This window comes from Lonchura striata, chromosome 12, assembly GCF_050655825.1.
Source record: "Lonchura striata isolate lonStrDom1 chromosome 12, ASM5065582v1, whole genome shotgun sequence".
Classification (NCBI taxonomy): Eukaryota; Metazoa; Chordata; class Aves; order Passeriformes; family Estrildidae; genus Lonchura; species Lonchura striata.
The window spans coordinates 17,233,683-17,248,168 of NC_140714.1; the positions used below are offsets into that span (position 1 = coordinate 17,233,683).

Sequence of the window (14,486 nt, forward strand, 5' to 3'; positions counted from 1 at the left end):
TGCGATGCGGTGGCTGGGGACGGCCGCCGGGACACGCCGGGGGCGCGGGGACCCCGCTGCCTGCGGCTGCAGCGCCACCCGCGCCCACCGGGAGGCGCCTCGAAGCGGGAGGTGGCCCGAGCGCCGCAGCCAATGGGAGGTGCCGCAGGCCGGCGGCCCCGCCCCATCCCGGAAGTGCCGGTCCTGGCCCCGCCCCCCGCCGCGAGGACATGGAGCCGCCGGTGAGGGGATGGGGAGTGACGTCAGAGCCCCGGGACCCCCCCGCTGCCCCTGCCCGTCCCGCCCTGCCCCGCCAGCCCGGCACCTCCCGACCCCGCTGCTCGCTGACCCCGGCTCGGCACCGCCCCGGGAACCGCCCCGGTACCCTCCTAATCCCCACAGACCCCAACTGCTGCAGGACCCTCCCAGGCGCCCCTTGCACCCCACGACCTGCACCCAGTATCCTGGTAGCCACGGGTACCCCAGCAACTGTCCCAGTGCCCTCCTGATCCCGGCTATGTACCCCAGTATCTCCAGTGCCCTCCTGCTCCCTGGTACCGCAGTAGTGTCCTGGCTCTGCGGCCCCAGTCCCGCACTAATCCCTCTACTCGCCTTCCCCCCATGTACCCCAGCTCTTCACCCGCAAGCGCTGCCCCCTGTACCCCCCAAAATCCCCCCCTGTCTATACTGGAGCCCCAGTCAATGCCCTGTGCCCCGTCACTCCCCGGTCCGTGCCCCCCAGCCCTCCAGCCACCCCGGCGTGTCCCGCAGGTCCAGTCACGTGTGGAGGAGCTGTCGGAGCTGTACCGAGAGTTGAGCCAGCACCCGGCGCTCAGCACCGCCTGCCTCGGCCCCGACCTCACCACCCAGTACGGCGGCAAGTACTGCAGCCTCTACACCGGTACGGGCATGGGGAGCTCTGCGGGGGCAAAGGGGTCCGGGGAGCCCTTGCCTGCCTGGAGGGGATGCAGCTGGTCTCCTCACCTGCTCCCCGCAGAGTGGTCGCAGCGGGACCTGGCAAGGGCTGAGAACATCAAGTTCTGCCGTCAGTACCTCATCTTCCACGATGGAGCCTCCATTGTCTACTCGGGGCCTGCTGGCACCTGCTCTGAGATCAAGGACGAGTAAGTCCCATCCTGCCCCCACACGGGGTCCCTCGGGGTAGCGATAAGTGGGGGGCTGATGGGCAATCACCCACAGGCTGCTGAGCCGGGAGTCCCCCAGTGGGATGCTGAAGGCTGTCCTGCGCAAGGTCCCTGGCAAGGAGAAGGAGAAGCAGTTCCTGGAGGTGAGGAGGGGCCTGGGTGTAAATAGATATTCACTGGGGATTCAGAGCTGGAACCACACTGTGTTTTGGGACCGCCCTGGCGTCTTTGCCCCCAGGTCTGGGATCAAAACCGCAAGGTGAAGAGCATCGACCTGACAGCGCTGGACAAGCATGGCAGTGTCTATGATGATGGTGAGGGGCTGGGGAATGCCAGAGAATGTGGGTTTTCAGGGGACAAGGTGGCCAGTGCTGACCTGCCCCTGCAGACCAGTTTGGGTGCCTTGCCTGGTCTCACTCGGAGACCCACCTGGTCTATGTGGCGGAGAAGAAGCGTCCCAAGGCTGAGTCCTTCTTCCAGAGCAAAGCCCCTGAGCTGGGCACCTCTGATGAGGACACGGGACACCCTAAGAAGGAGGATGCACCTGTCAAGGTGGGGTCTCCCCACCCTGGGTCAGCTGGGGGCTGGCTGTATGGCCATGGGACTGACCAGACTGTGCCACAGGGCGAGCAGTTCGTGTACCACGAGGACTGGGGGGAGACGCTGAGCACCCGCAGTGTGCCCGTCCTCTGCATCCTGGACATCGAGGGCAACAGCATCTCGGTGCTGGAGGGCATCCCAGAGCACCTGTCTCCCGGCCAGGTCAGGATGGGGAGCTGCAGGGAACCGGAGGAGGGAGGTTTCAGGAGCCAGCAGCATTTTGAGCTGCTTATCTCCCCTCTCCCCACAGGCTTTCTGGTCGCCTGAGGACACCGGTGTGGTGTTCGTGGGCTGGTGGCATGACCCCTTCCGCCTGGGGCTGCGGCACTGCACGAACCGCCGGTGAGTCCCCGCAGGGCACCCCACATCCCAGCCCTGCTTGTAGGACCCTATGGGGCACCCACCCCACAGCCTGACCCCCCAACCCTACTGTGACACCCCTCTGTGCTGGCAGGTCAGCGATCTTCTACGTGGACCTGACGGGTGGGAGATGTGGTAAGCAGTGCACACCCCGATCCTGCCGGTGCCTTTGCTCCCCTGCCACCCCTCACCATCCCCTCACCATCCCCTCGTGCCCATGCAGAGCTGCTCTCTGAGGACTCCAGGGCTGTGTGGTCACCGCGACTCAGTCCTGATGGCTGCCGCATCGTCTACCTGGAGAACAATGTCCTGGGCCCCCACCAGCAGTGCAGCCAACTCCGCATGGTGAGCAGCACCAGGGGGACACTGGCAGGCACCAGGGAGGTGCCAGGGTGCCCATGCTAGGGTGGGGCTGGCAGGAGGGCAGTGGCGTCCCCTCCTTGGGCTGCAGTGGACAGGCAGGCTGAGACCCTGAAAAACTTGCCCTATGTCTCCTGCAGTATGACTGGTACACCAAACACACCAGCACGGTGCTGGAGGCTGTGCCACGGCAAGCATGGGGTGAGTACAGCTCTGGGGGTGTTGGGGGAGACTCAGGGGGATGCTGAGTGCCACCACTCTGATCACAGGTGCCTTCCCGGGAATCTACTGTGGCGCACTGCCAGGGATGTGCTGGGCAGCCGACAGCCGCAGGATCCTGCTGGACACAGCCCAGCGCAGCCAGCAGGTGAGAGGGTGGTGGGGGACACAAGGTTGGGGCCTGGCTGGATCAGGGCTCCACTGGACTCTGCCCTCGTGCCCCTAGGATGTGTTCGTGGTGGACACAGCGACAGGCACCACAACTTCACTGACAGCTGGTGAGTGACAGGCCAATGGGGCCATGCTGGTGCCAGGGGTGAGGAGAGGGTCACACCTGTAGGTCTGACCCCCTCCTCCCCAGATTCACCCCGGGGAAGCTGGTCTGTCCTCACCATTGACCGGGACCTCTTGGTGGCCAGGTTTTCCACCCCTAGCTGCCCCCCCATGTTGGTAAAGTCATGTCCCCAGTGCCCACCAGACCCTTGGCATGGGCACTGACCCCTCTCCCCAGTGCCCACCAGCCCCTTGGCATAGGCACTGACATCTCTCCCTGCTCAGAAAGTGGCAGTCCTGCCCGCCGCCGGCCATGAGGCACAGACACAGTGGATCTGCCTGCAGGATGCACCCCCCGTGCCCGGCATCAGCTGGGGCATCCACACCCTGCAGCCCCCAGCAGAGCAGGAGCATCCCCAGTACAGTGAGTGTCCAAGGTGGGGTCAGGCTATCCTCCACCATCCTCACTGCTCCTGACACCCCTTCCCTGCCACCATAGGGGGCCTGGACTTCGATGCCATCCTGATGCGCCCAAGTGAGGGTCCCACTGGCCAGAAGCCCCCCTTGGTTGTGATGCCCCATGGTAAGAGCTTGTCCCCATCCTATTGTGCCCCACCCAGGCAGTGTTACCCCCCTTTTGTTTTTGCCATTTGCAGGTGGTCCTCACTCCGTCTTCACAGCCGGGTGGATGTTGTACCCGGCAGCGTTGTGCCGTGTGGGCTTTGCCGTGCTGCTGGGTGAGTGACACCAGGGCTCTGGGTGACACAGCACCTGTGGAGGGGCTGAGGGGGCATGAAGGAGGAAGGGCTCTGACGCTGCTCCCCACGCAGTGAATTACCGTGGCTCGCTGGGCTTTGGCCAGGACAGTGTGGCCTCCCTGCCAGGCAGCGTGGGCACACAGGACGTACATGATGTGCAGGTATGGCCTGGCACATGGTCCTGGGGCACTGAGAAGGTGCCCTGAGAAGGGACAGCGGGCCTGTCTGCTCACTGGGTGTTCCCCGTGGCAACAGCTCTGTGTGGAGCGGGTGCTGCAGGAGGAGATGCTGGATGCTAGCCGAGTGGCACTGGTTGGCGGCTCGCATGGGGGCTTCCTGGCATGCCACCTCATTGGGCAGTTCCCTGACACCTACCACGCCTGTGTGGTCCGCAACCCCGTGGTGAACATCGCCTCCATGGTGACCACTACTGACATCCCAGATTGGTGAGTACTGTGAGCCCAGCTTCCCCAGGCTCCTTGCCATCTCAGCCACACACATGCCCCCAACTCTCTTGCCTGCAGGTGCCTGACAGAGACAGGGCTGCCCTACAAACCTGATGCCCTGCCAGATCCAGCTCAATGGACAGAGATGTTGCACAAGTCACCCATACGCTATGTTGACCGGGTATGTCACTGTCCCTATCCCTGTCCTTGTCCCCAGCAGCAGTGCCAGTGCTGAGGCTGTGCTGCTCCTGCAGGTCCGTGCACCTGTGCTGCTGATGCTGGGGGAGGACGACCGGCGTGTGCCTCCCAAGCAGGGTCTGGAGTATTACCGTGCCCTCAAGGCTCGGGGGGTGCCCACACGGTGAGTGGAGTGCTGGGGGCTTAAACTGTGAGGTGCAGACACAGCACTAATCCCTATTTCCCTTCCAGGCTGCTCTGGTACCCAGGGAACAACCATGCCCTGGCTGGCGTCGAAGCCGAAGCTGATGGCTTCATGAATATGGCACTGTGGCTGCTCAAGCACCTGCAGTGCTAAGGGTGCTGACCCCTGCTGCTGACCCCCAATAAACAATGTAGTTCAGCACCCCAGTGTCTCTAGTGGTAGTGCCAGTACCGGTGTCATTTCCACTCTTGGAGCTCCAGAAGCTGGTGGCTGTTGGACCTTCCAGCTGCCCAGATGTGCAGTTGTGCTGCTGGGGATGTGTTGGTCGTAACCCTTGCCTGGCCATGCGGGGCAGCGGCTGGAGGGCTGGAGGGCTGGAGGGGCAGCGGCTGGAGGGCTCGCAGCGGCCGGAGGGCTGGAAGACTGGAGAGCTGGCAGCGGCCGGAGGGCCGGAGGGCTGGCAGCGGCCGGAGGGCTGGCAGCGGCCGGAGGGCCGGAGGGCTGGAAGACTGGAGGGCTGGCAGCGGCCGGAGGGCCGGAGGGCTGGCAGCGGCCGGAGGGCTGGCAGCGGCCGGAGGGCTGGCAGCGGCCCGGGCGCTGCCGCGGGCCCCTCCCGCGGGCTCTGGCAGCCGTCCCACTGCGGGCGGCAGGCGCCGGCAGCCCGGCCCGGCAGAGAACGGCCCCATGGCCACAGGGACCGAGAAGGGTGTGGAGGTGGGCAGGGGGGTTCAGGGGAACTGTGTGGGTGGGCACAGCCCCGTTTCGGGCGGTGGGCATGGGGGTGAGCTTTACCCCCGTCCAGCACGTCCCTTCCCTCACGCAGGCGGCCCGCGGCCCCGCTGCCCGCTACCGGGAGCTGAGCCGGTTCCCCTCCGTCACCCGCGCCGCCCTCAGGGCCGCGCCCGGGGGCCAGACCTTCCTGCTCTACACCGGTGAGTGGCGAGCTCGGCCGCCCCCGCGCCTGCGGCCCCGTGTGAGCGGGCGCTGACGGTGCCGTCCCTCAGAGTGCAGCCGCCCCGACCTTGCCCGCCGGCGGCTGCTGCGCTTCGGCCGCCACTACAGCCTGCGGCGCACAGCCGGCCGCGAGGGCCTCGCCGTCAGCCGGACCGCGCTCAGCGCCGAGATCCACAGCCAGTACGGCACGGGCGGGCTGCGGGGCGGGACGCTGCGGCTGTGCCACGGCCGGTGCCCGCCGCGGCTCCGGTGCCCGCAGCGCGGGGCCCGCCGCAGCCTCCGTGCCTGCCGCCCTCAGGCTGCTCAGCCGGGACTCGCCCGCGGGGCAGCGCCGCGCCGCGCTCACGCGCTGCCCGCGGCAGGGCCACGAGCTGCTGGAGGTAACGCGGCGGTGGGGCCGCTCCCCGGGGCCGCAGTGCCGGGGCAGGGTGCTGGGCACCGTGCACACCGTGTGCCCGTCCCCAGGTGTGGGACAGCGCGGGATGCAGCCACAGCGTGGATCTCACGGCGCTGGGGAAGCACGGGGACGTCTACACGGAGGGTAGGACCCCTTCCCCATGGCTCTCGCCCACAGCAGGGGTGAGGTTGGCATGGCCAGCAGCCCTGGTCGCTACCTGGTGCCCAGCTGTGCTCAGCTGGTGCCCAGGCTGGGCTTTGGCACCCTTTTGCCACGCCAGGGCCTTTTGCCTGCCTGGCCTGGTCACACTCGGAGACACGGCTCCTCTATGTGGCTGAGAAGAGCCGGCCCAAAGGACAGCCCCCCTGCCCCTGGGACGTGCCAGGAGCAGCCTGGCCAGCAGCAGAGGATGAGGATGAGGAGGTAGGTGCCCCATGAGTGTGTTCAGTGCACCCCCAAGCATGCCATTTGCACTGTGAACATGGCACATGCCCTTTAGGCATACCAGGCACCCCCTGAACATGCTGTGCATCCCATGAGTGTGCCATACATCCCATGAGTGTGTCATGGACAGAGCTGCATGCCTGGGGACACCGGCCATGGGGCTGATGGGTCTGTGCCACAGGGCAAGCGGTTTGTGTACCACGAGGACTGGGGGGAGGCCCTGAGCACACGCAGCGTGCCAGTCCTCTGTGTCCTGGACCTGGAGTGCCTCAGCCTGTCAGTGCTGCAGGGAGTCCCGGAGCACCTCTCCCCTGGCCAGGTCAGGATGGGGTGCAGGGAGCACCCCAGGGGACCCAGCTTGGAGCTGTGGGATGAGCCTGACTGTCACACAGGCCCTGTGGTCCCCGGATGACCGTGGTGTGGTGTTTGTGGGCTGGTGGCACAAGCCCTTCCGCCTGGGGCTGAACGCCTGCTCCAACAGAAGGTGGGTCTCAGCCAGCGACCAGCACTGTGCCAGGATGTCCATGCAGTATCAGCACTGTGGGGGTCCAACCTGACCCACTCTTTCCTCCCAGGTCAGGGATTTTCCACTTGGACCTGGCCAGCGGATGCTGCGGTGAGCACTGGGGCTCTGGGGGGTGCCCTGGGCATCCCTGGGATGCTGACTCCTTGTTGCCCACAGAGCTGCTGTCAGCAGAGAATGGTTCTGTCTGCTCCCCCCGGCTGAGCCCTGATGGCCAGCGCCTGCTCTACCTGGAGGGGGCTGTGGGGGGGCCCCACCGGCAGTGTCTGCGCCTGCGCATGGTGAGTTGGGCCTTACGGCTGTGCCACCTTGCACTGCCAGCACAGTGCCCAGGTGTCACAGCCTCTCGCAGTGCTTGGGCTGGGGGGTGGGGGTGTCCCCAAGCCTCTCTGCCTCAGTTTCCCCCAGCACGGGTCCATCCCTGAGCACTAGCTCTCCCCAGCTCACCTGGCAGACAAGGCAGACGGTGACAGTGCTCGACGTGGTTCAGGAGCCCACGGAGGGTGAGCAAGGCATGGTGGGCAGAGCTAGGTTCTGATGGGGGCCTGGTGCCACCCCCTGCCAGGTGCCCATGAGCCTGGCTCACTAGCCCAGTGCTCTCCCCCACTTGCAGCTTTCACCGGGCTCTACGCAGAGGTGCTGCCACCGCGGTGCTGGGCAGCTGACAGCCGGCGAGCCGTGCTGGGCACCCCTCAGCGGAGCCGCACGGTGAGTCCAGGCGATGGCAGGGCCAGGGACGTGACCCACACAGCCCATGGTGACACCACTGCCCGTGCTCTGCACCCTCACAGGACCTGCTGCTTGTCGATACGGAGGCATGCACCATCACCAACCTCACAGCAGGTACATGGTACCAGCCACCCATGGTGCTCTGGTAAGCAGCCATGATCACCAACGCATGTTCTGTCCCCAGGGTCATCTGAAGGGTGCTGGGAGCTGCTCACTCTCCAGTGGGATCTGCTGGTGGCCACCTGCTCAGCACCCCACCATCCCCCCAGCCTGGTGAGCAGTGCCCTGGCACCCTGTGGCACAAGTGGGATATGGCACAGCAATGTGCAGCCAGGCACAGCACAGTGTGGCACACACACCGTGGTGTGGTGTGCCATAGGGAGGCATAGTGTGGTGTGGCGCAGCCAGATCCAATATGACACAGCCTTGGCATGGCACAGCCTTGTCACAGCACAGCCCCAGTGTCATCCATTGCCTGTACCCAGGTGGCGGCCGTGCTGCCACCAGCAGGCCAGGAGTTGCCCCTTGTCTGGGTGCCAGTGGAGGACACCCCAACTGTGCCTGGTGTCACCTGGAAGACCCTGACAATCCAGCCACCCTGCAGTGGGCAGGGCCCCACTGCACAGGGTGAGCCCCTGGGGTCCCCTGCTGCACCTCGGTGTTGCCTGGGTGCCAGGAACCCTTGGGAGTGGGGGGTGAGCAGGGTGCTGGTGCCCATGGTGGTGGCCGCTGAGTGGGACCCTTTCCCTGGCACAGATACCCAGGCTTTTGAGGCCCTGCTGCTGAGCCCCTCAGATGGCACGCCACCACACCCCCTTGTTGTGTGCCCCCATGGTGAGTGTGGGGACAGTGGGGACACCCTGGCAGTGCTGGTGGCACCCCAGGTGATGCCCATGCTGGCCCCAGGTGGCCCCCATGCTGTCTTTGATGCCCGCTGGCGTCCGAGCATGGCTGCGCTGTGCCAGCTGGGCTTCGCCGTGCTCCTGGGTGAGTGCTGGGGAGCTTGGGGATATGTGGCCCTGTGTCCTAGTGAGACATGACATACATGGCCCTGTCTCCTTAGTGAACTATCGTGGCTCCCTGGGCTTCGGCCAGGCCAGCATCAGCTCCCTGCTTTCCCGTGTGGGTGAGCAGGATGTGGCAGACACCCAGGTGAGGGGTACTGGGCTGAGGGTGCTGGGGGGATGCTGCTGGGAGGATGCTGCTGTTTGGGTGCCAATGGCGGGTGCCCTATGGGTGCAGCTAGCAGTAGAGCAGGCGCTGCACAGAGAGCCGCTGGATCCACACCGCCTGGCCCTGCTGGCTGGCTCCCACGGAGCCTTCATCGCCCTCCACCTCCTCACACGTGAGCCCAAGCGTTACCAAGCCTGTGCCCTGCGCAGCCCCGTCTCCAACCTGCCTGCGCTGCTGGGCACTTCTGACATCCCCGACTGGTGAGTGCCACCCCCCGTCCTGTGCCACACCACGCCATGTCCCTGTGACACCTACCAGTCTCTCTGTGCTGCAGGCGCTACACCTCCCTAGGGCTGCCCTACTCCTTTGAGCGGGTGCCACGTGCCGAGGACGTGGCCACCATGCTACTGCGCTCGCCCATCGCCCAGGCAGCCCAGGTAAGGCAGGGTCAGGATGGGTGTGGGGTGCCAGGTGTGGGGTGTCAGACACCCACTGAGGGCAGTGCTGCAGGTGCACACACCGGTGTTGCTGTGCGTGGGTGCCCAGGACCGGCGCGTCAGCCCCACACAGGCGCTCGAGCTGTACCGGGTGCTGCGGGCCAAGGGTGTGCCAGCACGGTGAGTGGGGTGCAGGTGGGAGCTGGGAGGGAGCTCTGGGGTGCTGCATGAGCATCTGCCCATCCTGTGCCTCCCTACAGGCTGCTGTGGTACCCAGAGGGTGGCCACGCACTGGCTGGTGTGGAGACAGAGGCCGATGTCTTCAAGAACTGTGCCCACTGGCTCCTCCAGCACCTGGGGCAGCCCAGGCAGGATGGGACAGGCCAGCACAGCCCCTAGTGCCCACAGTGGTCCTGGGCTATGCCAGCCCAGGGTGACTGCTGGCCTTGGGGACCACACCAGGACCAGAGGCAGATGGAGTGAGTGTAGCCAGGGGCAGGGATGTGGGTTGGGGTTTGATGTTAAATAAACATGAGACCTTGTGCAGTGCTGACCCCGGTGGCCTAAGCTGTGCCTTTATTGTGCAGTGGCAGCTATGCCAAGCTGGGAATGCCAGCTCAACCCATCTTCATCACCTTGTAGATCCAATCAACATAGAGGGAAACACGGATGAAGAGGGCAGGCAGGTCAGTGCGGGCACAGACACGGGAGGGGGTGATCACCCCCTCCAGTACCCAGCAGTCAGCGGTGAGGCAAGCCAGTGGTCCACCATAATCACCCTGTGGCATGAAGAGAGTGGTGTCACCCTGGTGCCAGCACCTTCCGCCACCCTGGGGTGGCTGTCCCCAGCCCAGCTCACCTCGCAGGCACCCACGCCGGCACGCAGCGGGGCAGTGCACAGCTCACTCTCCTTCAGGCGCCCACGCAGTGCCCTGTTGCACTCGCTGTGGGCCAGCACTGGCAGTCGTGCCACGTTCAGCACGCTGCCGTCTGCCGTGCCTGCGGGCAGAGAGCGGGCACAGCATGCAGCATCGTGCATGCAGGGATGCAGGGGAGTGGCATGGGCAGGGGATGCTGTGGGCAGGGAATGGTAGTAGAAATGTCAGTAGATGTCATTTCAGGGAGATGTGGAAGGGAGATGTTGTGGAAGAGGGATGCCATGGACAGGGTGATATCAGGGACATGGGATGCTGTAGGCAGGGGGATGGAATGGGCAGGAAAATACCAAGGAAGGGAGATGCTGCGAGCAGGGGTATGCCAGGGACCTGGGAGTTGCTGTGGGCAGGGAGACGCTGTGGACATGGGGATGTTGTGGGCAAAGGGGATAGAATGGCTTTGGCAGGAGCTGTATTGAACAGGGAATCCCCCAGCAGGGGCTGCCTGTGGCAGGTACCTCTGGTTTCCCCCCAGCCGGCGATCTCGCAGATAGTGCCCGCAGGCACAACGTAGCGCTCAGGGGGCAGGCAGATCAGGGCCACACGCCTGGTCAGAGCAGCTGGCCTGTGGCAAGAGGGGCAGTGGGACACGGTGCCATCCTGACCAGCAGTGGAGCATGGCAGAGGCCAAGGCACAGCCACTCACCTTGCCAGCTTCAGCATCACCAGCTGGGACTCAGAGGGGCCGCAGACAATCCGCACAATGGGGATGGTCTGTTGGTCAGGGTCCCCAGGACCAGGGTCCTTGAAGAGTGTCCCCAGCTGCACCTCATAGCCCGTCAGGTCGGCATCGCTGTGGAACAGGGACATGAGGGCACAGGGGGGTCCCACCACCCCACAGCCCAGCCCCAGCCTTACCAGGAGAAGAAGCACTGGCGTGTGCTGATCACCCACTGCTCCTTCACCAGGGATCCCCCACAGAAGTGCACACCAGCCCTGTGGGGACAGGGGGTGAGCTCGGGGGGGACACTGAGCACATGGCAGTGCATGTGGGACACCCACTCACCGGTTGCGGATGCTGACAGTCCAGGGCGAGTTGCCCGGCTGGCCACCAACGATGCGCCCCTTCTGCTGCAGCCTCTCCTCCCGCTGGCCACACTGCTCAAATGTCACCACATCTGTGGGCAGGGTGGGCATCAGCTGGGGCTGTACCACCAGCACCTACCCCAGTGTGCCCACCCAGGACCCGCAGGCTCCCACCTGTATTCTCCATGATGGAGGGCACTGTGCTGCCAGCTGCAGAGAGAAAACAGAGGGTGCACTGGCAAGGGATCCAGCCACCCTGAGGGGACCAAAACTACCCTGTGTGTGGCCAAGGTCCCCTCTAGCTCTGCAGGGATGTGGGTAGGGGCTCACAACAGGGCTTGATGGCACAATAGTCAAAGGGGGTACGGGGGTCCATCGTGTAGCACCAGGGGCCATGGCTGTCGTCATCGGGGTTGCGGCAGTAGTTCTCCTCCAGGTGTGCCTCAGGGTGGGTGACAGGTGAGATCCTGCCAGGAGGCAGTCATCATCACTGTTACCATCCCCGTCTTCATCCCCATCCCTCTACCCACCACCCTCACACACTCACTGGGGCACGTGGGGTGTCTGGGCAGCCCAGGGCTGGCAAGTGATTCCCTTGCGTGTCTTGCTGATGTGGCCATGGTAGTGCTTGCCGTGGCCATGGTAGCACTCTGGAGACAGGCAGGGAGGGCTGGCACCCCTCAGAGGGACACTGGGGTGGGCACCCAGGGACAAGTGCCTGGGGTGGCTCACCTTGGGCATCCTGCTCATCAGGGCAGCGGCGGATGTGGAAGCAGAAGGCGATGCGGACAGTGGGGCGGGAAGTGAAGCACCACGGTGCTTCTGATCCATCGGGGTTGCGGCAGTAGTTTTCCTTCAGGTCCCTGGAGGAGGGGCCACATGGTTGTCCCCCCTCAATCCCACACTCATGGGTGCTGCCCAACACCACCCTCCTGGGGTGCACAGCCATCCCCTTACTTGCACGGATACTTCTCGGGCACGAAGTGGTGCTTATGGGGCACCTGGGAGTCCCAGCGCTGGCAGGGGATCCCCGACACGGTAACATTCACGTGGCCACGGTAGCTTTCACCCTTGCCCCTGAAGCAGCCATTGGTGACGTTGACAGGCCGTGGGCGTTTTTCTGCTTGTGTGGCCAGGGAGAGGAGCAGAGTAGCAGGGTCAGGGGTGGCACCCAGGACCTTCAGGCCCAGCTGTGCATGATGCTAGTGGGGACTTACTGCAGATGCGGATGCGGCAGTATTCACGTTCCCGCTCGGGGTCAGTGGTGTAACACCAGGGCCGCTCGGAGCTGTCCGGGTTGCGGCAGTAGTTGTCATCTAGCCCCTTGTCAGGGTACCTGGGCCAGAGACAGGGAGCAGCAGCTGAGGTGGCACCATCACCCCAGCACCTGGCACTCAGTGAGGTGGCACTATCACCAGCACCTGGCACTCGGTGAGGGCAATGCACTGCTGAGGGCTGGGGGCTAGTACTTGTTGGGGTGGTAGGGGTGCTTGTGTGGGTGCTGCAGGTCCCAGCGCTGGCACTCTGTCCCTGATTCTGTGTGGTCCACGGTGCCACGGTAGTCCTCCCCATTGCAGGTCATACAGACAGCTGCCAACAACTGCAGGGCTCAGTGTGGGAGAAGCACAGAGCACAGGGTGATCCTGGGATGTGGCACTCACCATCCTCACACTTCTTTATGCCACAGCTCTGGTGCCGGACATTGGGATCAACAGTGTAACACCACGGGCCCCGCTTGTCCTGGTCAGGGTTTCGGCAGTAATTCTCCTCCAGCCCATTGCGACGTGATGGCAGAAACCTGCTGGCAGCAGAGTGGGTAGGAGGGCTGACAGGAATCCTTTGCCCTGGAGTGGGCACAGCAAGGATGACGCACTACCCCTGTCAGTGCCATTGCCCCCAGACTGTCCCCATTGCTCCTGTGCTATCCCACACTGCTTCCACCCCATTCCCCATTGCCCCATGCTGCCCAGGGTAGGTGCCACAGGACAGCCAGGGACAAAGGGGCACCTGTGGTCATGTGGTGTTGTGGCTTGCCAATGCTGGCAGCGCAGCCCCTTCTCTGTTGTGGCCCGTGTGCCGCGGTATCCGGAGCCATCACCCACGATGCAGTCCCGCAGGTAGTCTGAGCAGAGCCAGGCACCTCTTCAGAGCCCCAGGGCCAGGTCAGGGCACATGGGCAAGGAGGAGTCCTCTGCCAAGTGGCCTCTGCCCAGTCTGTGGTGTCCCCATGCCCACCCATGGCACCAGCCCACCTTTCTTCTGGTACAGGTCATAGCGGATGTTTTTCTGCAGCTGGATGCGGGGTGAGTGCTGGGTCCAGGGCAGCAGCTGGCACAACTGGCTCTGCTGGTCATGGTGGAAAGCCCTGGGAGGCACAGCAGGAGTCTGGCACGGCACCATGTGAAGCCAGGGCCCACGGGACCTGGGTCACACACGTGAGCACCCAGTGTCCCAGTGCAGTGACCCAGTATTGTGGCCCGTGCACTCCCAGCTGCCCCGCGGTGGCACCGTGTCCTGCTCACCGGCAAGCCAGGCTGGTGGCACAGCGCTGGGCACACTGCTCCGCAGAGCCCTGCTCCGGCAGCGGTGGTGGCGAGTCCACAGGCACTGCCAGCAGCTCGGTGGCTCGCAGGCGCTGGAAGTCATTGAGGGGTGAGCGGTGGCCTGGGGAGTGTGGCAGGAGCTCAGCGTGCCCAAGGGGGCACAGCATAAGCACTGGGGCCCTGTGGAGTGTCGGATCCCTGCCTCATGGAGGAGGATATCCCTGTCCCACACAGCAGGGGATCCGTGTCCCATGGAGGAGGGGAACTCTGTCCTATGGAGCATGGGATCCATGTCATACGGAGCACGGGATTCCTATCCTATGTCCTGATCCACGTGCCCTGGAGCGGGAGGGTCCCTGCCCTGCATCATCCGCTGCCCCCCTCCGCCGCGGGACAGGGCATGGCCTGCAGGCTCCCGGCCCGGCCGCCGGCCCTGCCTTAGGCCCCGCACTGCCCCGCGCCCTCCAGCCCCACGGCGACCCAGCCTGGGGCCCTACCTGAGCCCAGAGCCGCGGCCAGGGCGAGCAGGACCCCCAGCACGGGCTGCATGGCGGCGGCCCGCGTCCCCGGGCCGCTGGAGCTCCGGGACAGCCCCGAGCAAATATTTGCGGTCGGGCGCGGGGCCAGGCGGGGCCGGAGTCACCCGCGGCGGGCACGCGTGGGACGGGGCGGGGCCGGGGCCGGAGCCGGGGGCGGGCCGGAGGCGGAGGGGCGGGCCCGGTGCGGCGGGGCGGGGCCAAGCGGGCGCGGGGTCACCCCGGGGCGGACACGTGCGGGGCGGGGCGCGGCCGGAGCGGCGGGGC

At 65.3% G+C, this 14,486-nt stretch overlaps 3 protein-coding genes across 12 annotated transcripts; 2 read left to right on the plus strand and 1 right to left on the minus strand.

Moving 5' to 3' along the window:
• The first annotated feature begins 116 nt into the window (after positions 1–116).
• On the plus strand, positions 117–4,723 carry LOC110469968 (acylamino-acid-releasing enzyme). Of its 4 annotated transcripts, none has more exons than XM_085590146.1 (22): positions 117–221; positions 751–880; positions 977–1,103; positions 1,180–1,267; positions 1,363–1,438; positions 1,513–1,676; positions 1,749–1,886; positions 1,975–2,066; positions 2,179–2,219; positions 2,308–2,429; positions 2,585–2,645; positions 2,714–2,811; positions 2,890–2,941; positions 3,004–3,113; positions 3,222–3,360; positions 3,436–3,519; positions 3,593–3,673; positions 3,767–3,855; positions 3,950–4,140; positions 4,219–4,321; positions 4,395–4,501; positions 4,570–4,723. In XM_085590146.1, exons 1-22 carry the CDS (start codon positions 210–212, stop codon positions 4,673–4,675), a joined length of 2,211 nt encoding a protein of 736 aa, XP_085446272.1. In that variant the 5' UTR covers positions 117–209; the 3' UTR covers positions 4,676–4,723. The 4 variants fall into 4 exon arrangements, with proteins under 4 accessions (XP_085446272.1, XP_021384902.4, XP_085446274.1 ...); XM_021529227.4 differs by having other exon boundaries at positions 3,025–3,113; XM_085590148.1 differs by having other exon boundaries at positions 204–360.
• A 426-nt stretch (positions 4,724–5,149) lies between these two features.
• On the plus strand, positions 5,150–9,732 carry LOC110469956 (acylamino-acid-releasing enzyme). Of its 6 annotated transcripts, XM_085590700.1 has the most exons (21): positions 5,185–5,454; positions 5,527–5,656; positions 5,775–5,856; positions 5,942–6,017; positions 6,154–6,296; positions 6,499–6,636; positions 6,710–6,801; positions 6,893–6,933; positions 7,000–7,121; positions 7,283–7,343; positions 7,454–7,548; positions 7,632–7,683; positions 7,754–7,842; positions 8,055–8,196; positions 8,326–8,403; positions 8,476–8,556; positions 8,633–8,721; positions 8,812–9,002; positions 9,077–9,179; positions 9,253–9,359; positions 9,440–9,732. In XM_085590700.1, the coding sequence occupies exons 1-21, from the start codon at positions 5,298–5,300 to the stop codon at positions 9,576–9,578; spliced, it is 2,208 nt and encodes a 735-aa protein (XP_085446826.1). In that variant the 5' UTR covers positions 5,185–5,297; the 3' UTR covers positions 9,579–9,732. The 6 variants fall into 6 exon arrangements, with proteins under 6 accessions (XP_085446827.1, XP_085446822.1, XP_085446823.1 ...); XM_085590699.1 differs by having other exon boundaries at positions 9,077–9,359; XM_085590697.1 differs by having other exon boundaries at positions 5,182–5,454; positions 8,633–9,002; positions 9,077–9,359.
• Positions 9,719–14,371, minus strand: MST1 (macrophage stimulating 1). Of its 2 annotated transcripts, none has more exons than XM_021529231.3 (18): positions 14,181–14,371; positions 13,663–13,804; positions 13,393–13,505; positions 13,148–13,262; positions 12,802–12,938; positions 12,610–12,730; positions 12,358–12,476; positions 12,098–12,263; positions 11,873–12,003; positions 11,688–11,790; positions 11,471–11,607; positions 11,315–11,350; positions 11,121–11,232; positions 10,973–11,050; positions 10,761–10,907; positions 10,573–10,679; positions 10,039–10,178; positions 9,719–9,958 (listed from the first exon to the last, which is right to left on the minus strand). In XM_021529231.3, exons 1-18 carry the CDS (start codon positions 14,230–14,232, stop codon positions 9,797–9,799), a joined length of 2,118 nt encoding a protein of 705 aa, XP_021384906.1. In that variant the 5' UTR covers positions 14,233–14,371; the 3' UTR covers positions 9,719–9,796. The 2 variants fall into 2 exon arrangements, with proteins under 2 accessions (XP_021384906.1, XP_021384908.1); XM_021529233.3 differs by having other exon boundaries at positions 12,098–12,260; positions 14,181–14,368.
• Between the last annotated feature and the right edge of the window lie 115 nt (positions 14,372–14,486).

Excerpts from the sequence above, each read along its gene's own strand:
- LOC110469968 (XM_085590146.1), top strand. Across the intron at positions 1,677-1,748 it reads AGGAGGATGCACCTGTCAAG|GGCGAGCAGTTCGTGTACCA; the intron begins GTGGGGTCTCCC and ends ACTGTGCCACAG. Across the intron at positions 3,674-3,766 it reads GGGCTTTGCCGTGCTGCTGG|TGAATTACCGTGGCTCGCTG; the intron begins GTGAGTGACACC and ends CTCCCCACGCAG.
- LOC110469956 (XM_085590701.1), top strand. The coding sequence starts at position 5,298 with ATGGGGGTGAGCTTTACCCCCGTCCAGCACGTCCCTTCCCTCACGCAG. Across the intron at positions 8,557-8,632 it reads GGGCTTCGCCGTGCTCCTGG|TGAACTATCGTGGCTCCCTG; the intron begins GTGAGTGCTGGG and ends CTGTCTCCTTAG. Across the intron at positions 9,003-9,076 it reads ACTTCTGACATCCCCGACTG|GCGCTACACCTCCCTAGGGC; the intron begins GTGAGTGCCACC and ends TCTGTGCTGCAG.
- MST1 (XM_021529231.3), bottom strand. The coding sequence starts at position 14,232 with ATGCAGCCCGTGCTGGGGGTCCTGCTCGCCCTGGCCGCGGCTCTGGGC. Across the intron at positions 10,680-10,760 it reads GTGATGCTGAAGCTGGCAAG|GCCAGCTGCTCTGACCAGGC; the intron begins GTGAGTGGCTGT and ends CTCTTGCCACAG. Across the intron at positions 9,959-10,038 it reads CCGGCGTGGGTGCCTGCGAG|GGTGATTATGGTGGACCACT; the intron begins GTGAGCTGGGCT and ends TTCATGCCACAG.